We start from the raw sequence: 23,048 nt of genomic DNA on the forward strand, positions 1-23,048 counted from the left end.
ATTGTGTCCAGAATTAAGAAAGCTTACACTTGTGAAACAACCCTTCCGAGTTGCATTTATCACCTGTAGAGTGTAAAACTAAAATTATCGCTGTTATCTTCTGAAACACGCCAGTCCATAAATAACTTGTTGGCATTGTCTCCGCAAATTCAAGACCTAACATTATTTATCATTTAAAGAATATGGAGTATTTTAGTCTATTTGATGAAGTTCTAGTTAACAAATGATTACCACATGGCAGGAATCGGAACCTTTGACGACCATATTTTGAATGTAAATATAACATCTCAAATCAAAGTTAAACTTTCACGTTTACACTATCTGATGTGGGACCTAACGACAAACAAAGCTTTGCGTGTTCCAGAGTCATATATTAGTCTGGTTCTTACAGCGTCAGATTTGTTCTTCAGCCAGGTAACGAGTGCTTCTGCCGACACTTGATTATTCAGCAGAAGCTGAAGCACGGTAGCCATTTTGATTACCCCGCCTTTGAGGAATGAGTTGTTACTGAAACATGCGGCGGAGAATGAGTCGAAATTAGCATTCCCAATTTATTTAACAAGTCATTGAATGTCTGTGTAATGAAATATTACATTTTCTTGTTAAGAAAGATTGTGGTAAGACTTTTTAAATTAGCAAAGTGGTAATAAGATTTCATTAATGACAAAATTACACTACCGGTGTTCAGATAAACTTACAGACTTTATAATCACCACATCCCGCGAATTTATGCGTGTGTTCGATTGGATTAAATAGTTTGGCAAGTTTACTGAGTTTGGACAACGATTGTAGACAACGATAGACTACGGCCAACAAAATAAACATATATGTCAAAGAGTACATCGATATGAAAGACGAACGCACATTTTCTACATACAAAAAGTGGTCACAACAAATAATAGCTAGACCAAGGAAAGGACTATTTATTCACATGGAGTTTTCGTTGATGAATAACGTGTTTTTCGCATCAGACCACCACTGCATGGTCACTTAATCTCACTGTGACATCTAGTCTCTAAACTGAACATATTTTCCAGAAAACAACAATTCCCAAATTATCTGAAAATGGACCCAGGACGAAACTGCAGTAGTGGGGTTAATCAGTATAGGCAGGAAAGTGCATGTGACAAAGCAACACAGTCAATGCGAATCCTAGTGTAACAACAGACACGATGTATGTGAGTGCGGTCACGGCTGCATCAGACACTGCTTCTTTTCCCCACCGTTTCCCATCGTCTGACCACTCTGATTTTCAGTCCGATGTGAAAATATAATAATGTTTTCTTATCTCAATTTTCAGTGCCCTCGTGTGATAAGAACTATATATACTCTTTTTTATCTGAGGAGTATATAAAAAAGAAAAGAAAAGAAAACAGCAGAATACAGGCTTCCACATTAAATTTTAAAAAATGTTTGAATCTGGAAAATGTATATACTGTAACTCGTGAAATGTGTTTTCTGTAACATTTGACTGAATAATAAAAAGAAAAGAACTATATACTCTTACCCTTGCACAGCAAATAAAGGTAATACTTTGATACAATATGCGCATTTGGAAAAAACATTTATTTTTCTCTTTTCCCCCGTCCGCTCTGTTGCTTGGTGGGGTTGAAGATGAGAAACACATATGGATTGCCTAAGGGCTGAAACATCACTCGAGCCAGGGATACTCTACAACGTTATATAGTCTTCCTGCTCGAGCGGAGCATGTGTAACTGCTTGCCCCAGTACATTTGAGTCTATGTAAACCGTAAGCTTCTCATATACAGGTGTATCAGATTCAACACCGTGGAATCTGTGAAATGCATAAACTAGTGAAACCTCGTCAATCCACACGATACTGTTCCGAATTTGCAAAGTTTCATATTTTTTAATCATATAAACGACCCCGGGATCGGGATCCGTGGTGCAGTGGACAGTGCCCTGAGAATGGAATGTGGTTCGATCCCCTGCCGCGTTAAACCAATCACGTTTTCCTTCATGCACTGACTGGCTGGGTGTCAGCATGCTGTGTTTGAGTGGGCTATGTTAAACTAAATCTCACAAGGCTGGCGTTATAAAACCGACACAAATCCGGATGAGTACACACACACGCGCGCACGCACACACGTACACACGCACACACATGCATGTTTTGTCCGTATATGTATGTGCATTAGTCTAAATTGCTTCACAATGCTTTTGATAATACTCTGGCTCCCCCCTGTCCACAAAGCGTTAGTAACGTTACGACCTGTCGTAACTCTACGACATCTTTGTGGATCGGAACCCTGATTCTGTATGATTGTCCCCACTGATACTGTCTCTGTAGCCTGGTACCTTACCAAATATATATCTCAGCTGACCGTTGACACATGTCAGCGTATCCCAATTGCGTAGACCGATGCTCATGTTGTTGACCACTGGATTGTCTGGCCCAGACTTGATTATTTCCAGCCCGTCGCCATATATAGCTGAAATATTGCTGAGTGCGGCGTAAAACTAAACTCACTCACTCAGCTGACCACTCTCCAACTGAAATGCAATTCTTTTCTAAGGGCATAATTTCTATCGTTATCTTTATTGATTTCCGTTGTGTATAAAACAAACGCCCACAATGAAAGTGGGTGCATTTCCGTATTTATAGAGTCCTTCAACAAACATCCTCATGAACAGGACACCACATTTGTCATGCTGCTCTTGAATGACCAGGAAGCTGAGATAACTTATAGTGAGCGAGTCTAGTTTTACGCCGCTTTTAGCAACATTCCAGCAATATCACAACGGAGGGCGACTGAAATGGGCTTCACACATTGTACCCATGTGGGGAATCGAACCCAGGTTTTCCGAAGGCACGGGATCGATTCCCCACATGGGTAGACAGTGTGAAGCAAATTTCTGGTGATATTGCTGGAATTTTGCTAAAAGAGGCGGAGGGACACCAGAAATGGCCTTCACATACAGTATTGTACCCATGTGGGGAATCGAATCCGGGTCTCAGGCGTCTTTACCACAAGACCACACCACCGCCCCAACATGTTTGGAACATAAAACCATATACTCTTGAAAATGAGATTTGATCAATACGTTCTAAATATGATCATAACGTTACAATTTAAAAACAGTCCTCCTAACTTAACATGCTTTTGGTTCAAAACACCACCATGGCTCCACTGAGTGAGTGAGTGAGTTTAGTTCTACGCCACACTCAGCAGTATTCCAGCTATATGGCGGCGGTCTGTAAAGAATCGAATTTGGACCAGACAATCCAGTGATCAACAGCATGAACATCGATCCACGCAATTGGTATTGGACGACATTTGTCAACCAAGTCAGCGAGCCTGACCACCCGATCCCGTCAGTCGCCTCTTACGACGTGCATGGGTTAATGAAGATTAATTCTAACCCGGATCTTCACGGGTCATGGTTCCACTAACAAATACACCATTGATTAACTATTTCATGTTTGTTTCATTTTCAACTACCATCAGTGGTAGGTGTCTACATTATGTTGCCCATAGTGTGTCTGTAAAACTACGAAGACTGAACGGATTGTGTTTTTATCAATGATAGGTGAGGTGAAATTGGGTTTTAGGTCGCGTCTTGAGAATATTTCGCTCATATGACGACGGGCATGCGTGTGAATGCGTATGTGTATGTGCGGCTGCTTGTACTAGCCCAGACTGAAGCTGGTTTTATAGTGCTAGCCCACTGAGATACCATGCCGCAGTGAAGCATGAATACCCCACTCAGACACATTATACTGACTCCGAGCCGAACAGTCCTTGATGTACCCATTAATGCCGAGCGCCAGGCAGGGACCAACAAGTACCATATTTAAACGTCTTTTGTATGACGCGGTCGGGGATCGACCCGGCGACCTTCCGCTCTCCGGGCGGACGCTCTAACCACTACACCACAGAGGCGTTTTTATCAATGATAAAGAGTGGGTTGGTCTGTGAGTCACAGAAGCAGGAAACCATTCAGTGCTATATTTATTCAAGTGTTTCATTTCAAAGATCCGGGTGCATAAATCGTTATCTGACATAGTGATAACCACGTTCCGAAGTACAGGTTTTATACTGAGTAAGTAAGTTGAGTGAGTGAGTGAGTGAGTGAGTGAGTAAATTGGGTTTAACGCCACTCTGAACAGTATCTCACGCTGTACAATGCCGCCTGATGTAGGAACAAGGACCGAAGTGTTGCAGGTGTCAGGCGTTTAGTGAAACCAAACGTATGATCATAGGTTACTGTTACACCTAAGGGCGACAACTCTACACAGCGAATTTATTGCGCCTCAGACGACTTGGCTACTGGGTGTTGCAACAACAGTTCAGATGCCACATCCATATTTGTTTGTTGTCTAACACCGTACTCAGCAATATTACAGCTTTATGGCGGCGGTCTGTGAATATTCGAGTCTGGACATCCTGCCGTCAGTATATAATCATACTGCACTCTTGTATAATATATGGCGGCGCTCTGTACATCTCTGTCTTCATGTATATATTCTTGTCACAAATTATTTAAATAATATGCATATACTATAAAAATAAATTTCCTTGACACTAGTGGACCCGTGAAGATCCGGGTTAGAATTGGTCTTCAGTAACCCATGCTTGTCGTAAGAGGCGACTAACGGGAACGGATGGTCACTGCTAGACTCGCTGACTTAGTTGACACATGTCATCGTATCCCAGTCGCGTAAACCGATGCTCATGCTGATGATTACTGGGTTCTCTGGTCCAGACTCGATTACTTACAGACCGCCGCCATACAGCTGGAACATTGCTGAGTACGGCGTTAAATAACAAACAAAAACACATCCTTTTCTGAAACTGAGTGGATTAAACTGGTATGTTATCGCCATTTATGAAACCCAATATTTACTTTAGAACAGGGGCGGTGGGGTAGCCTAGTGGTTAAAGTGTTTGCTCGTCACGCCGAAGACCTGGGTTCGATTCCCCACATGGGTACAATGTGTGAAGCCCATTTCTGGTGTAACCCGCCGTGATATTGCTGGAATATTGCTAAAACCGGCGTAAAACAGTACTCACTCACTCGCTTTAGAACATACATGACATGTGACCATACATGATCAAGGAAGTGAGAGAGGGCGGCAAGTGTACAAACAACAATTTGTCCTTGTCAAATCTTGTCTACAAAATCTTGTTTCTATGTCCTTCCCCTCTGTTACCTTCTCCCGAGCAGAACAGCGATATTCCAGTTTCAGCCTTATTCAGTAACCATCACGACGGCAAGAAGCAAGGCCTCCGTTGTAGTGAAGCTGAAGTCGTAAAGGGTACCAACCTAAGGTTACCATTGAGCCAAACGACCACAGTCAAGGTAGGTTTGTTTGTATCTTTTCTCTGTTGTTTATTTGTTTTATTAATTTTTAATTTTGAACGTTTTCTTTATTTAGATATGAACTAAAAACACCCAAGTCGTTTCGGTTCATATACAACCCGATGTGTTTTGAGATGAATCTAGTTTCTTTTATTTTACAACAATACCACATATAAAATAATGTTAAATGAAACAAAAGTGTGAATCGTATTTTGTAAATAAGTTTACACGCTTCCGAAAAAAAAGAAACGCATTGGTGATTTTGATAACATTGGACTCATGTAGGTGCAGCAAAAACAATACAAATATACTATTTCTTTCCAAAACGGGTCGGTGGGGTAGCCTAGTGGTTAAAGCGTTCGCTCATCACGCCGAAGGCCCTGGTTCGATTCCCCACATGGGTACAAATTGTGAAGCCTATTTCTTGTGTTCCCCCGCCGTTATATTGCTGGAATATTGCTAAAATATTGCATGTGGCGTGTGGTCCTGTGCACAGAGCTCAGGTCACAAATCAGTTGAAGTCAAGCAACGGCGAGCTCGGACAGTCCTTGGATGGGTGACCGTGTTCGGCAGCTTGACTCCTGAGAGGTTCTACGACTTCAGTTCTGCCCCACAACGAAGCACATGTGATACATGTGGTCTCACCTTAGGCAAGTGAGTTGTTCAAAATTGCCTCCCCTCACCCAGCAGAAAATAGGTACCCGGTTGGATAATTTCATGTGACTATAACCTTCTAGCGCCTAACAGGCAGCTTGGGTTATCCGGGGTAATAATAATCAAATTCTGATTAAGCGCCGCAAGCAATCACTTGGTGTTTGGAGACCATAGAAGATGACTTATTATTATTATTATTGAAAGTGGCGTAAAACCCAACTCACTCACACACTCTCTCTTTCCAAAACGTCATCTTTCTGTGATTGTAAAGAGCTTCAGCGCCAAAACGCGACAATTTCAAGTTTTTCCCTTGTTTTAGAAGCGTTTGAAGAAATATTCTCCAAGAAAAATGCAAAACCAAATGCACGTGCACGTAACCGGAAAAGCATGCGGTATCGATGACGTTGTGTTTAATTTTGTCATTCGGCTTTGCCTGGAAAAGAGGAAATCATCATGCCACGACTGAGTGCCGCCAATTAAAACACCTCCATAGGCCGCCTTGAGGCTTGGGAGTCGAGGGGCGATATCCAGCACACAAAGATCTGATTTAGATCTGATTTATTCCGGGGAATTTGACAGCAAATCGGTACATCAACGAAGTCCTTGCACGTCACATGCTTCCGATTATGGACCGACAGAGGGAGTTGTTCCAGCATGACAACGCTACTTCACATACAACACGTGTCACGGTCCGCTACCTTGCCAATTCTAACGTCAATGTCTTGCCATTGCCTTCCTATCACCAGATCTAACCCGATAGATCACCTATGGGATGAACTCGATCGACGTGTATGTCAACGTCAAAACACGCCTCAGACACTTCCACAACTGTCCATCGCATTGCAGGAAAAGTGGGTAAGAATTCTACAAGAGCTACTACGTCGACTTATCTAATCTATGAGGAGACGGTGCCGAGCAGTAATTTCTGCCAATGGTGGCCATACAAAGCAGTGACTTTGACGCCATCTTGTAGACTCAAGTAAACAGAAATACAACAAAGGCTGCTGTTGTGTTGGTGAACTCCATTGTCTATAGACGTTTGAATTTTACCCTTGAAATTACATTAAATAATTGCTCTTAAACTAACACAATACATTATTAAAAATGGCTTATGCGTTTCTTTTTTGGAAGAGTGTACCTGTCAGAAAACATGCTAACCCTGTAGTCAGTGATCTGGAGGATAGAACATTAGCCCGGATAAAATCTAAGGTCGGGGTTTGTGACTAAACATTTTGGCGTATAGCTGAACTAATATCAATATAACGTATATTTTAGCTCACTATGAGTAAACTGGAAAGACATGTCATTAACATGGATATGCTGTCAGTACAAAATGAGGATAATTTATATCTTTTCCTGAAACTGTTGCAATGTAAAGCAAATACACTTACAACGCACGTGTGTCTTATTTATCAGCGCGTGGTCCTTTAATGAATACACAACCACGACATTAATTGTAGTCATGGTAGTTTTGCATGCAAATAAACAGGAAATAATGATTATTGATAATAAGAATAAATGGATTACTCATGATGTTGTACGAAGTATTATGTTGTTGAATTGCATGTAAGAACGGATGCGATAACAAGGTAACTGACGAAATGAATTGTTAGTGTAATATAGGGTTTTTTTAAACCTTTATTTGTTTGTTTGTCTATTAATTTACAATTTGGAATGTTGAAAATAGATATTTTGAGCAGTACATGACGCATCATAAGATATGGGAAATTCTTTATGTTACCCTGGGATCTCTCTATTAATCAAGGCTTGGCGAATGGCAGTTTATACTTTTATTTGCATGCTTTTATAAGTACATAAAACCCCATCACCCAACAACAATAAAATCTGATATATCTCAAACTCTGATGCATGGGGGCCGAGCCGAAGATGCATCCAGGATATAGTGGAGATTTATCGTAACATATAGCCTGGAGATTATCGAGGATAAATACCACGCTGCATTGTGTGTTTATTTTGTACATAATGATTGGAATTTAGGCATCCCTTCAGTACTTCAGGCCTTTAAGTGTCCATGAAAATTGATGAAATTGTTCTCAATGTTAATTTGTCACAGTAATAGTTTCTTGTCTGTTCACTTCACAGAATGGGAAACATTGACGTCTTTCATCTTGGATTGATGTACGCGATATCTATTTGGTCCTTCGTGCCAACCGACCAGCTTACACCGGCTCATTCCTGTATGCTACGTCATCAGTCACACGACTACATCGCCGACTGCCGTAACAGGAATCTCACAGACATCCCCAATGGCCTCCCAGCGACCATCAACACCTTGCTTCTCAGAGACAACAACCTTAATATAACACGCCTTCCAGCTGGATTGTCCCGATTCTATGATCTTGGTCATCTTGACTTATCCTGCAATCAACTGAGTGTTTTGCAGCCAAGAACTTTCATTCATCTTAAGAGTCTCGAAACGCTAGACCTAGAAGGAAATCGCCTCCCACTGAACAATTTGGCATATCCAAATGCCACGTTTCAGGGTCTTCCGAACCTTCGTTCATTGAAGATAAACAACAATGTCAAAGATCTGGATCTGACCTCAGATATGGACTATCCAGGATATGTACTAGCAGAGTTGTCTGCCCTTGGGGAATTGTTTATTGATGGTATACCTTCAGGTGAATTTGGTGAGGAGTTTCGTTCTCTCAGGAAGCTTACAAACTTAACATTGTCTGGGAGAATAGGTACATGTAATATTCCTAACATCAGGGGAGACTACTTTCTAAATCTGAAGCATCTGACCTATTTGAATATGACACAATGTTCCATATCTCACATTCGAAGGGAGGCTTTAACTAATTTACATAACGTCACAATTCTAGATATGTCCAAAATTCACGAATGGACATGAAGCATGTTGAAAATATTTCGTATGGACTGCAAAATTCCTCCGTTGAAATATTGAAACTAAATTCAATGGTGAGTGAATATGCAACATGCACTATTGTCAATAAATTGATAGCTCAGTATCTTCACACTACCAATTTAAAGGAACTATATGTTAATGATAATTATATTGTTTCTGCTGAAATAGGAGTATTGTCACTTCTTCCAAAAAGCCTTGAGGTCTTATCCGTCAGGAAAAGTAGACTTGTGTATGGAACTTTCTTTGAACAATTGAACCATCTGGAAAACGTGCGGATCATTGACCTAAGTGAAACTATTGGCTCCACGGTGCACATCATTCCCGGCTTAACGTTTAGCCTTCCTCCTAAACTGGAGTATTTCTACTGTGACAACACCACGTTTAGGATTGCGTTTGACAATGTCAACTTTACCTCCAACAACCTAAAGAAGATCAGTTATAGGAAAAATGTCATAACTCACTGGGCTGGCCCAATGTATGGTTTGAACCATCTTCGTGAAATAGACGTATCAGAAAACTTCTGTGAACGTATTGGCGATTGTCTGAAAGGATTTACAAGTCTAAAGATATTAAGAGCTAGTAGTAATTACCTTGGGGACTTTTTACGAAAAGATAAAACAGGACAGGCGTTTTCTTATTCACCAACTCTGGAATTTCTGGATCTGTCTTTGAACAGAATCCAGTCGTTGCCAGTAAATGTGTTTAGAAACCTTGTCAATCTAAAAACCTTGAACCTTAGTAAGAACAGTATCAGTAAACTGGAAATCAAGATAAGTCACATGACCAATTTGAAATTTTTAAACTTAAGTTCAAATGAGATTTCATCTCTTGATCACATGTTTGTGTCTCAACTGGACCTTATCAACAAGAGCTCTGGTTTGAAAGTCGATCTGTCAGGCAATCCTCTAATCTGTTCCTGTGATTCTTTAGATTTTATACAATGGATGACACAGAGAAAGGGTTTGTTTGTCAACCAACATTTGTATAAATGTTCCCAAGAACCAGAATGGTTGAACAACGATGACGTGTTTGAGATTCTCTTAAAACTGCCACAAAAGTGCACTTCTCATTTTGGTTTAGCAATGGGTCTGTTGGTTTCCGTGACAAGTTTCATCTGCATATTAGTTGCATCTATCCTCTACAGGTATCGATGGAAGCTGAGATACTTGTATTACGTAGCCCGAAGACATTATCGAAACGTTAACCTGATTCATCATGGGAATGATTATGAATATAATGCCTTTATCTCCTATGCTGATGAGGACAGAGACTTTGCTCTGCACATGTTCATCCAGAAGCTTGAAAGAGAAGGCAATCTTCGACTGTGTCTTCACCATCGAGATTTCATTCCAGGTGAGCCAATAGCTGCTAACATCCTGTCAGCCATCCAAAAGAGTCAATTTGTTGTCATTGTGTTGTCCCCTAATTTCCTGGACAGTTACTGGTGCAGGTACGAGTTTGAGATGGCCCGGATGGAAGGACTATACACAGAACGGAACATGGTAGTCCTGGTGAAATACAAGGAGGTCCTGCCCAACCTTGTACCCCGAGACTTATTGTACATGATGCACACACAGACCTTCCTGGAGTACCCACAGGACTCAGTTGACCAGGACACGTTCTGGACTGCTCTCAAAGATGCCATTGAAGCACCTTGAGAAAATATAGGACATGATATGAACCAAAGGGACGTGCTTTGCAAAAATGATCTTGACATTCTCTAAGAATTGTTTGATCGGCATGGATGACAACCTTTTTCTTACTGTATAGAGGGACCTTTCGCTGTAGATTCTTAACCGTTATCAAGCTTTTGGATATATCAAAACGTTGCTACAAGCAATAGACAAGACGTTGTCGTCCATAAAGTTGTATGCTTCATTTTGAAGCTCTTTAAGTTAAAAAGGGAGATCTTAACACTACTTCTAATTATCGAGGTATAACGATTTTGAGGTGTTTTTAGTAAAATATATATTTCAGTCTTGAATGCTTGATTAAAATTTTTGTGTGATGCCTATGAAAAGGTTTCGGAATGACAGGTCGGATTTTGACATTGTTATTCAACTATGGATAATATCTTCATTTTGCAGTCTGTTGTCGGTCGACTCTTAGAAAGTTAAAGTGTATGTTCTATTATGGACTTTGCTAAGGCTTTCGATTTTGTTAATCGTTCTAAGCTGTGGACAGTTTTACAACACAAGAGAGTTTCGCCAAAAATGTTAGGCTGTATTAAATCTATCTATGAAAGTGTAAAATCGTGTGTTAAATTTAATATTTTAGTTTCAAATAATGTGGGAGTGCGACAGGGATGTGTCTTACGCCCCCTGCTATATTCGTTGTTCATTAATGATCTTGCTGATGGAGGGTGACAAAAACGAATTAACAGGTTACCACAGTATTGTCACCAATATAATTTAACCGTAAATTTAGATAAAACTGAGGTGGTTGTCTTCAAAAACGGCGAAGTTCTTTCGAGGGGCGAAAAATGGTATTTTGAGGGCAATCTCATTGAACGTGTCTCATCTTATAGGATTTTTAAGTGTGATATTTTCTTGGAATTCAACTTTATTAGCAGTTTATTAGCTCATCGTTGCAATGTAGGAAAGCAGTATTTCTTTTGTAAAATGTCTTTCGAAACTTAGACCATTACCACGTGATGATGTCTTCAAGCTTTTGATAGTAAAGTTATGTTAATTTTGTTATATGGTTCTGAAATATAGGCTAGACTTTGATTCTGAATGTAAGATTAACAGTGTTACTTAAGGGAGTTCATGTTCAAGCATGTATATATTTTCTTGGTGTGAAAACGTCAACTTCAAACTATGTCGTTCGTGGTGAGTGTGGGAGATACCCGGTATATATATTTGCCTACAAGCGTTGTATAAAGTATTGGTATAAACTGTTATCCGTGCCAAACTCTCGCTTACCCAAGAAATGTTATAACATGTTTATGTTAGAAATGGGTCATGGTAAATGTAACTGGGTTTCAAAATGTGGCATTTAAACTGGGATTTGGCTATGTTTGGGATAACAAGTGCATTATATTCAGTCGTTATTATCAGAATTTATGGATAGAGCTAAAATTTGTATGTATCAGCAAGTATCTTTGTCAGAAGGTTCTAAAACATATAATTATTCTTTGTATAAGTCTAACTTATATCAAAGAGCATTATATTAAGCATATAACTATTCAGAAATTTCGTGTTTCTTAAGCTAAGTTTAGATGTAGTTCTCAAGAAATTAAATTTGAAATGGGTAGATATTCAAATGTCCCAAGAAAAGAAAGATTTTGTGATGTTTGTAAAATGAACTATGTCGAAGATAAGTACACTTCTTGTTTGTATGCAAGGCGTATGTCGATTTACGTGAACAGTTTATTCCAAGGAAATACTATGTATTTCCCTACATTAGCTAAATTTAATCTTTTAATGTCCAGTGATAACAATGATCTTATTAGAAAGTTGGCTATGTATGTTGAGGGGTCTAAGCAATTGAGGACAAATATGTTAATGTAAGCAATATGTATTGTGGCTGCTGTACAACTGCTGTGTCATGGGCCGATGGCCTACATCTCTTGTTGAATAAACCAAGATTTACTTAGTATGCTTTGAAAACGCATATTCCATAGTTTTGTCATCTTTGGCAAAATGGTCATGAAAATGAAATGAATGTTTGCTTTATTTTGACATGAACCAAACAAACACACCAAAGTTTTCAGTCCGGTTCGTATACAATCCAATGTGTTTTGAGATGAATCTTCTTTTTATTTTACATCAATACCACATTAAGAAATGGCCTTCACATCCAGTATTGTACCAATGTGGGGAATCGAATCCGGGTCTCAGGCGTCTTTACCACAAGACCACACCACCGCCCCAATATGTTAGGAACATAAAACCATATACTCTTGAAAATGAGATTTGATCAAAACTTTCCAAATATGATCATAACGTTACACTTTAAAAAACAGTCCTCCTAAGTTAACATGCTTTTGGTTCAAAACACCACCATGGCTCCATTGAGTGAGTGAGTTTAGTTTTACGCCGCACTCAGCAGTATTCCAGCTATATGGCGGCGGTCTGTAAATAATCGAATCTGGACCAGACAATCCAGTGATCAACAGCATGAACATCGATCCACGCAATTGATATTGGACGACATTTGTCAACCAAGTCAGCGAGCCTGACCACCCGATCCCGTCAGTCGCCTCTTACGACACGCATGGGTTAATGAAGATCAATTCTAACCCTGATCTTCACGGGTCATGGTTCCACTAACAAATACACCATTGATTAACTATTTCATGTTTGTTTCATTTTCAACTACCATCAATGGTAGGTGTCCACATTATGTTGCCCATAGTGTGTCTGTAAAACTGCGATGACTGAACAGACTGTTTTTATCAATGATAGGTGAGGTGAAATTGGGTTTTACGTCGTCCTTGAGAATATTTCGCTCATATGACGACGTGCATGCGTGTGTATGTGTATGTGCGGTTGCTTGTACTAGCCCAGACTTAAGCTGGTTTTATAGTGCTAGCCCACTGAGATACCATGCCGCAGTGAAGCATGAATACCCCACTCAGACACATTATACTGACTCCGAGCCGATCAGTTCTTGTTGTACGCATTAATGCCGAGCGCCAGGCAGGGACCAACAAGTACTATATTTTAACGTCTTTTGGTATGACGCGGTCGGGGATCGACCCCGCGACCTTCCGCTCCCCGGGCGGACGCTCTTATCACTACACAACGGAGGCGGTTTTATCAATGATAAAGAGTGGGTTGGTCTGTGAGTCACAGAAGCAGGAAACCATTCAGTTTTATATTTATTCAAGTGTTTCATTTCAAAGATCCGGGTGCATAAATCGTTATCTGACATAGTGATAACCACGTTCCTAAGTAGAGGTTTTATACTGAGTAAGTAAGTAAGTTGAGTGAGTGAGTGAGTAAATTGAGTGAGTGAGTGAGTAGATTGGGTTTAACGCCACTCTGAACAGTATCTCACGCTGTACAATGCCGCATGATGTAGGAACAAGGACCGAAGTTTTGCAGGTGTCAGGCGTTTAGTGAAACCAAACGTATGATCATAGGTTACTGTTACCCCTAAGGGCGACAACTCTACACAGCGAATTTATTGCACCTGAGACGACTTGGCTACTGGGTGTTGCAACAACAGTTCAGATGCCACATCCATATTTGTTTGTTGTCTAACACCGTACTCAGCAATATTACAGCTTTATGGCGGCGGTCTGTGAATATTCGAGTCTGGACATCCTGGCCGTTATAAAATAATCACACTGCACTCTTGTATAATATATGGCGGCGCTCTGTACATCTCTGTCTTCATGTATAAATTCTTGTCACAAATGATCATAATAATATGCATATACTATAAAAATAAATTTCCTTGACACTAGCTAACGGGATCGGATGGTCACTGCTAGACTCGCTGGCTTAGTTGCCACATGTCATCGTATCGGTTATCTCCCATTTGACAGACACCCAATTGACAGACACCCAATTGACAGAAACTGAACTAGAAGGTTAATTAGGGTAACACCTACGGGTATAATGGAACAGTCCACTGTCTAGTGAGTAGAGCAGGGTGAGCCTGAAACAAGTTCGTTACTGAGAAGTTTGATTGTGTGTAAATAGCTAGGACTTTCTTGTGATTAAATGATAAATGATTTCTCTTCTCAAAATTGATTTTACTATCAATTACTATCGAATATATAAACAGGTTTGTCACAGAGAGGTTTGATTGTTTTTATTGATAGAAAAGACCCCTCCCAATAATAGCATATGTACAACCGAAGTTAACTGAGAAAAAGTTTTGTTGGAGAGATATAGATATGTATATATTTGAAAACATTTTGATTTGCAGTAAATGAGACATCTGTATTGCCATGTAAGATACGATTAATACCAATCAGTGTTCTAATTTCAACGATACTTTCTAAAGATTGTAACAGTTTATGTCTTTGAGCAGTATACAATGGACATTCAAGGAAGTAATGAAAAACATTCTCACATACATGGCCACTATTGGCATGATGCGTCATATTTTAAATATTTATTCTAAATAAATCGTAATTAAGTGCACTCGTCATATATCTTAATATTGGGTGCAAAACATATAACTTCTTTATTCCATATGAATAATATTTAGGTTCACATTTGTCTTCATTTGATTTATATGATACAACAGTGTCGCAATTTCTAATAGCTAAGCTAATGTTTTCAATATGATGATCCCTACTACCGTTAGACTAGAAGGTTAAACCGAAATGTTTATGAAAATAAACTGTTCTTATGTTATATATTGCAGCAATAAAAATTCAAATTACTTTTCGTCCACCCTTCAAAATAAATAATATAGCTTCAGTTTGTTCCTGTGTTTATATTTGGACTATTCCATTATAAAGTGTAGGTAACAGGTAGTAAATAATCTATTCACTGAACCGTAAATATTGTTGTTTTAAGGTGTCTGCGAACTGGCTGTCTGCGTAATGGGAGGACACCATCGTATCCCAGTCGCGTAAACCGATGCTCATGCTGATGATTACTGGGTTCTCTGGTCCAGACTCGATTACTTACAGACCGCCGCCATACAGCTGGAACATTGCTGAGTACGGCGTTAAATAACAAACAAAAACACATCCTTTTCTGAAACTGAGTGGATTAAACTGGTATGTTATCGCCATTTATGAAACCCAATATTTACTTTAGAACAGGGGCGGTGGGGTAACATATTGGTTAAAGTGTTCGCTCGTCACGCCGAAGACTTGGGTTCGATTCCCCACATGGGTACAGTGTGTGAAGCCCATTTCTGGTGTCACCGTGATATTGCTGGAATATTGCTAAAAGCGGCGTAAAACAGTACTCACTCACTCACTCACTCACTCACTCGCTTTAGAACATACATGACTTGTGACCATACATATCATAATGTCAATTTACTGAAGCTATGATCAAGGAAGTGAGAGACGGCGGCAAGTGTACAAACAACAATTTGTCCTTGTCAAATCTTGTCTACAAAATCTTGTTTCTATGTCCTTCCCCTCTGTTACCTTCTCCAGAGCAGAGAGGGGCGGTGGGGTAGCCTAATGGTTAAAGCATTGGCTCGTCACGCCGAAAACCCGGGTTCGAATCCCCACATGGGTACACTGTGTGAAGCCCATTTCTGGTGTCCCCCGCCGTGATGTTGCTGGAATATTGCTAAAAGTGGCGTAAAACCAAATTCAGTCAGTCAGTCTCCAGAGCAGAACAGCAATATTCCAGTTTCAGCCTTATTCAGTAACCATCACGACAGCAAGAAGCAAGGCCTCCATTGTAGTGAAGCTGAAGTCGAAAAAGGTCCCAACCTAAGGTTACCATTGAGCCAAACGACCACAGTCAAGGTAGGTTTGTTTGTATCTTTTCCGTTGTCTATTTCTTTTATTATTTTTTAATTTTGAACGGTTTCTTTATTTAGATATGAACTAATCAAAGACACCCAAGTCGTTTCGGTTCATATACAACCCGATGTGTTTTGAGATGAATCTTCTTTTATTTTACAACAATACCACATGTAAAATAATGTTAAATTAAACAAAAGTGTGAATCCTATTTAGTAAATAAGTTTACACGCTTCCGAAAAAAAAAGAAACGCATAGGTGATTTTGATAACATTGGATGTAGCTGCAGCAAAAACAATACAAATATACTTTTTCTTTCCAAAACGGGGCGGTGGGGTAGCCTAGTGGTTAAAGCATTGGCTCGTCACGCCGAAGACCCGGGTTCGAATCCCCACATGGGCACAATGCGTGAAGCCCATTTCTGGTGTCACCCGCCGTGATGTTGCTGGAATATTGCTAAAAGCGGCGTAAAACCAAACTCAGTCATTCTTTCCAAAACGGGGCGGTCGGGTAGCCTAGTGGTTAAAGCGTTCACTCATCACGCCGAAGGCCTGGGTTCGATTCCCCACATGGGTACAAAATTGTGAAACCTATTTCTTGTGTTCCCCCGCCGTGATATTGCTAGAATATTGCTAAAATATTGAGTGTGGCCTGTGCACAGAGCTCAGGTCACGAATCAGTTGAATCAGTTTGGAGACTGTGCGCTATAGAAGATGACTTATTATTATTATTATTGATAGTGGCGTAAAACCCAACACACTCTCTCTTTCCAAAACGTAATCTTTCTGTAATTGTAAAGAGCTTCAGCGCCAAAACGTGACCATTTCAAGTTTTTCCCTTGTTTTAGAAGCGTTTGAAGAAATATTCTCCAAGAAAAGATTCAAAACCAAATGCGCGTGCACGTAACCGGAAAAGCATGCGGTATCGATGACGTTGTGTTTAATTTTGTCATTCGGCTTTGCCTGGAAAAGAGGAAATCATCATGCCACGACTGAGTCCCGCCAATTGAAACACTTCCATAGGCCGCCTTGAAGCTGGGGAGTCGAGGGGCGATATCCAGCACACAAAGATCTGATTTAGATCTGATTTATTCCGGGGAATTTGACAGCAAATCGGTACATCAACGAAGTCCTTGCACGTCACATGCTTCCGATGATGGACCGACAGAGGGAGTTGTTCCAGCATGACAACGCTACTTCACATACAACACGTGTCACGGTCCGCTACCTTGCCAATTGCCTTCCCTATCACCAGATCTAAACCGATAGATCACCTATGGGATGAACTCTATCGACGTGTATGTCAACGTCAAAACACGCCTCAGACACTTCCACAACTGTCCATCGCATTGCAGGAAAAGTCCACAAGGGCTACAACGTCGACTTATCTAATCTATGAGGAGACGGTGCCGAGCAGTAATATCTGCCAATGGTGGCCATACAAGTTAGTGTCTTTGAAGCCATCTTGTAGACTCAAGTAAACAGAAATACAACAAAGGCTGCTGTTGTGTTGGCGAACTCCTTGTCTATAGACGTGTAGATTTTACCCTTGAAATTACATTAAATAATTGCTCTAAAACTAACACAATACATTATTCAAAAAATGCGTATGCGTTTTCTTTTTTGAAGAGTGTATCTGTCAGAAAACATGCTAAGCCTGTAGTCAGTGGTCTGGAGGATAGAAAGTTAGCCCGGATAACGTAAGGTCTGAGGTCGGGGTTTGTGACTAAACATTTTGGCGTACAGCTGAACTAATATCAATATAACGTATATTTTAGCTCACTATGACTAAACTGGAAAGACATGTCATTAACATGGATATGCTGTCAGTACAAAATGAGGATAATTTATATCTTTTCCTGAAACTGTTGCAATGTAAGGCAAATACACTTACAACGCATGTGTGTCTTATTTATCAGCGCGTGGCCCTTTAATGAATACACAACCACGACATTAATTATAGTCATGGTAGTTTTGCATGCAAATAAACAGGAAATAATGATTATTGATAATAAGAATACCTCATGACCTGTTAGCGTGTATCTTATCTTTTTCTTAAAAGACTGAAAATCTCAGTAATTTCCATCACGCTGAACGACGGGTGTCTGTCTTGTGCTTAACGCCACACTCAGCAATATTCCAGCTATATGGCAGCAGTCTGGAATAATCGACTTTGGGCCACACAATCCAATGATTGATATAATGAGCATCGATCTCTGCAATTGGGATACAATGACTTCCATCAGCCAAGTTAGCGAGGGTTGCTGATGACCAGTTCTAACCCGGATCTTATTACTGTATTGCCCTATGCTTTTAACAGTTTGTGATTGTTGTGTTTGTGATTTGTCTGCTGTGTATCAATGATACGGTACTGTTTAGTGATGATTGATCTGTTAATGTCATCAATGTTTAGTGATGATTGATCTGTTAATGTCATCAATGTGAAACATTATAACTAGATTTAAAGAGTTTACGAACTGTCCTCTTTTACTCAATGAGGAGGTGAGGTGAGGTGAAATTGGGTTTAACGTCGTCCTTGAAAATATTTCGCTCATATGACGACGGGCATGCGTGTGTATGTGTAAGTGAGGCTGCTTGTACTAGCCCAGACTGAAGCTGGTTTTATAGTGCTAGCCCACTGAAATACCATGCCGCAGTGAAGCATGAATACCCCACTCAGACACATTATACTGACTCCGAGCCGACCAATCCTTGCTGTACCCATTAATGCCGAGCGCCAGGCAGGGACCAACAAGTACCATATTTTAACGTCTTTTGGTATGACGCGGTCGGGGATCGAACCCGCGACCTTCCGCTCTCCGGGCGGACTCTCTAACTACTACACCACGGAGGCGGTCTCAGTGAGGAAGTGTCTATCCACACACATATGGGAAACTGGGGTCGCCTTTAAGCAGCCAGATAGAAAGGTGTGGTGGCTGACATTAATTAAACAGACAAGCTACAATTGAACCCACGTTTCAAGGATGATGAAAAATATGCACTTTCTTCTTATCTAAGAGGGGCGGTGGGGTAGCCTAATGGTTAAAGCGTTTGCTCGTCACGCCGAAGACCCGGGTTCGAATCCCCACATGGGCACAATGTGTGAAGCCCATTTCTTGTGTCCCCCGCCGTGATGTTGCTGAAATATTGCTAAAAGAGGCGTAAAACCAAACTCAGTCAGTCAGTCTTAGCTAAGGCGAAACGACAATCTGTGCAGTTATAGATGTTACAATTTATTTAACATAAGATGTATGGAGGTTGAGTCCAAAGATTCATGGCGAATGTGGTGCATTTCCTATGTATATTCACAGTTATAAGCACTTGTTGAACCTCCATAAATGGATTACACATGATATTGTACGAAGTATTATGTTGTTGAATTGCATGCACGAACAGACGCGATGACTGGGTAACTGACGAAATGAATCGTTGTGTAATAGTGTTTTTTGGAAATATTAATTGTTTGTTTGTTTATTCATTTCCAGCTTAGAATGTTGAAAATAGATATTTTGAGCAGTACATGATACATCATAAGACATGGGAAATTCTTTATGTTACCTTGTGATCTCTCTATTAATAAAGGCTTGGCGAATGACAGTTTATACTTTCTATTTGCATACTTTTATAAGTACATAAAACCCCATCACATAAAAACAATAAAATCTGATATGTCTCAACTGACATCAAACTCTGCTGCACTATTACTCTGCATTATGTGTTAATTTGTACATAGTGATTGAAATTTAGGTATCCCTTCAGTACTTCAGGCCTTTAAGTGTTAATGAAAATTGATGAAATTGTTCTCAATGTTAATTTTTAGTACTTTCTTGTCTGTTTACTTCACAGAATGGGAAACATCAACGCCTTTCATCTTGGATTGATGTACGCGATATCTATTTGGTCCTTCGTGCCAACCGACCAGCTTACACCGGCTCATTCCTGTATGCTTCGTCATCAGTCACACGACTACATCGCCGACTGCCGTAACAGGAATCTCACAGACATCCCCAATGGCCTCCCAGCGAGCATCAACACCTTGCTTCTCAGAGACAACAACCTTAATATAACACGCCTTCCAGCTGGATTGTCCCGATTCTATGATCTTGGTCATCTTGACTTGTCCAGCAATCAACTGAGTGTTTTACAGCCAAGAACTTTCATTCATCTTAAGAGTCTCGAAACGCTAAACTTAGAAGGAAATCACCTCCTGCTGAACAATTTGGCATATCCAAATGCCACGTTTCAGGGTCTTCCGAACCTTCGGTCATTGAAGATAAACAACAATGTCAAAGATCTGGATCTGACCTCAGATATGGACTATCCAGGATATGTACTAGCGGAGTTATCTGCCCTTGAGGAATTGTTTATTGATGGTATGCCTTCAGGTGAATTTGGTGAAGAGTTTCGTTCTCTCAGGAAGCTTACAAACCTAACATTGTCTGGGAGAATAGGTACATGTACAATTCCTAACATCACGGCCAACTACTTTCTAAATCTGAAGCATCTGACCTATCTGAATATGACACAATGTTCCATATCTCATATTCGAAGGGAGGCTTTAACTAATTTACATAACGTCACAATTCTAGATATGTCCAAAAATTCACGAATGGACATGAAGCATGTTGAAAATATTTCGTATGGACTGCAAAATTCCTCGGTTGAAATATTGAAACTAAATTCAATGGTGAGTGAATATGCAACATGCACTGTTTTCAATAAATTGTTTGCTCAATATCTTCACACTACCAATTTAAAGGAACTATATCTTAATGATAATTATATTGTTTCTGTTGAAATGGGAGTATTGTCACTTCTTCCAAAAAGCCTCGAGGTCTTATCCGTCAGGAAAAGTAGACTTGTGTATGGAACTTTCTTTGAACAATTGATCCATCTGGAAAACGTCTGGATGATTGACCTAAGCGAAACTATAAGCTCCACAGTTGATAACATTCCCGGCGTAAAATTTAGCCTTCCTCCTAAATTGGAGTATTTCTTCTGTGAAGAGAGCACGTTTAGGATTGCGTTTGACAATGTCAACTTTACCTCCAACAACCTAAAGAAGATCAGTTATAGGAAAAATGTCATAACTCACTGGGCTGGCCCAATGTATGGTTTGAACCATCTTCGTGAAATAGACCTATCAGAAAACTTCTGTGAACGTATTGACGATGATTGTCTGAAAGGATTTACAAGTCTAAAGATACTAAGAGCTAATAGTAATTACCTTGGGGACTTTTTACGAAAAGATGAAACAGGACAGGCGTTTGCTTATTCATTAACTCTTGAATTTCTGGATCTGTCTTTGAACAGAATCCAGTCGTTGCCAGTAAATGTGTTTAGAAACCTTGTCAATCTAAAAACCTTGAACCTAAGTAAGAACAGTATCAGTAACTTGGAAATCAAGATAAGTCACATGAACAATTTGAAATTCTTAAACTTAAGTTCAAATGAGATTTCATCTCTTGATCACATGTTTGTGTCTCAACTGGACCTAATCAACAAGAGCTCTGGTTTGAAAGTCGATCTGTCAGGCAATCCTCTACTCTGTTCCTGTGATTCTTTAGATTTTATACAATGGATGGCACAGAGAAAGGGTTTGTTTGTCAACCAACATTTGTATAAATGTTCCAAACAATCTGGATGGTTGAACAACGAAAACGTGTTTGAGATCCTCTTACAACTGCAACAAAAGTGCACTTCTCATTTTGGTTTAGCAATGGGTCTGTTGATTTCCGTAACAAGTTTTATCTGCATCTTAGTTGCATCTATCCTCTGCAGGTATCGATGGAAGCTGAGATACTTGTATTACGTAGCCCGAAGACATTACCGAAACGTTAACCTGATTCAACATGGGAATGATTATGAATATAATGCCTTTATCTCCTATGCCGATGAGGACAGAGACTTTGCTCTGCACATGTTCATCCAGAAGCTTGAAAGAGAAGGTAATCTTCGACTGTGTCTTCACCATCGAGATTTCATTCCAGGTGAGCCAATAGCTGCTAACATCCTGTCAGCCATCCAAAAGAGTCAATTTGTTGTCATTGTGTTGTCCCCTAATTTCCTGGACAGTTACTGGTGCAGGTACGAGTTTGAGATGGCCCGGATGGAAGGACTATACACAGAACGGAACATGGTAGTCCTGGTGAAATACAAGGAGGTCCTGCCCAACCTTGTACCACGAGACTTGTTGTACATGATGCACACACAGACCTTCCTGGAGTACCCACAGGACTCAGTTGACCAGGACACGTTCTGGACTGCTCTGAAAGATGCCATTGAAGCACCTTGAGAAATTATTGGACATATGAACCATAGCCACGTGCTTCGCAAAAAATTATCTTGACAGCTCTCTAAGAATTACCTGATTGGCATTCTAGAAGTTTGTGAGTCAAAAATAAAGCATACACCTTTATGGATGATAACTTATTTTTTATTTCATAGCCCGACGTTTCGATGTAGATTCTTACACCGTTATCAAGCCTTCGGCTACGTCGAAACGTCGCTCTATGCAATAATTCTAAACAAGACGTTCATTGACATGAATGTTTTCTGATACGCCAAAGTCTTTATTTGGGTTCGTATACATTCCGATCGATGTGTATTGAGTTACATTTTCTTTATATTTTTCAACAAATCAACCGTGATTTTGTAAATACATATCTGTCGGAAAACATGCTAAGACTGTAGTCAATGATCTGGAGGATAGAGAATAAGCCCTGATAGCGTTAATTAGTTCTGAGGTCGGGGTTTGTGACAGAACATTTTGGCGTATGACTGT

At 40.1% G+C, this 23,048-nt stretch overlaps 4 protein-coding genes across 4 annotated transcripts in view; 3 read left to right on the forward strand and 1 right to left on the reverse strand.

Moving 5' to 3' along the window:
- LOC124289889 (codanin-1-like) overlaps positions 1–481 on the reverse strand; it is a 53,752-nt gene extending 53,271 nt beyond the window's left edge. The window contains exon 1 of the mRNA XM_046726561.1: positions 390–481. Within this exon, the coding sequence (XP_046582517.1) occupies positions 390–473 (84 nt within the window). The 5' untranslated portion in view covers positions 474–481. The remainder of the gene's footprint in view (positions 1–389) is intronic.
- A 4,730-nt stretch (positions 482–5,211) lies between these two features.
- On the forward strand, positions 5,212–8,854 carry LOC124289895 (slit homolog 2 protein-like). The gene is made up of 2 exons (XM_046726568.1): positions 5,212–5,325; positions 8,083–8,854. Exon 2 carries the CDS (start codon positions 8,084–8,086, stop codon positions 8,852–8,854), a length of 771 nt encoding a protein of 256 aa, XP_046582524.1. The 5' UTR covers positions 5,212–5,325; position 8,083.
- A 488-nt stretch (positions 8,855–9,342) lies between these two features.
- LOC124289880 (toll-like receptor 4) lies at positions 9,343–12,484 on the forward strand. Its single transcript, XM_046726553.1, has one exon. The coding sequence runs from the start codon at positions 9,343–9,345 to the stop codon at positions 10,525–10,527; it is 1,185 nt and encodes a 394-aa protein (XP_046582509.1). The 3' UTR covers positions 10,528–12,484.
- A 3,664-nt stretch (positions 12,485–16,148) lies between these two features.
- Positions 16,149–22,603, forward strand: LOC124289876 (toll-like receptor 4). Its single transcript, XM_046726550.1, has 2 exons — positions 16,149–16,268; positions 20,111–22,603. Exon 2 carries the CDS (start codon positions 20,112–20,114, stop codon positions 22,557–22,559), a length of 2,448 nt encoding a protein of 815 aa, XP_046582506.1. The 5' UTR covers positions 16,149–16,268; position 20,111; the 3' UTR covers positions 22,560–22,603.
- Positions 22,604–23,048: the final 445 nt, after the last annotated feature.

The sequence above is a fragment of the Haliotis rubra genome, unplaced genomic scaffold (assembly GCF_003918875.1).
Source record: "Haliotis rubra isolate DU_JTF1 unplaced genomic scaffold, ASM391887v1 Scf450, whole genome shotgun sequence".
In the NCBI taxonomy this organism is placed as follows: Eukaryota; Metazoa; Mollusca; class Gastropoda; order Lepetellida; family Haliotidae; genus Haliotis; species Haliotis rubra.

Coding starts and splice junctions, on each gene's coding strand:
- LOC124289895 (XM_046726568.1), top strand. CDS start 8,084: ATGGGAAACATTGACGTCTTTCATCTTGGATTGATGTACGCGATATCT.
- LOC124289880 (XM_046726553.1), top strand. CDS start 9,343: ATGTATGGTTTGAACCATCTTCGTGAAATAGACGTATCAGAAAACTTC.
- LOC124289876 (XM_046726550.1), top strand. CDS start 20,112: ATGGGAAACATCAACGCCTTTCATCTTGGATTGATGTACGCGATATCT.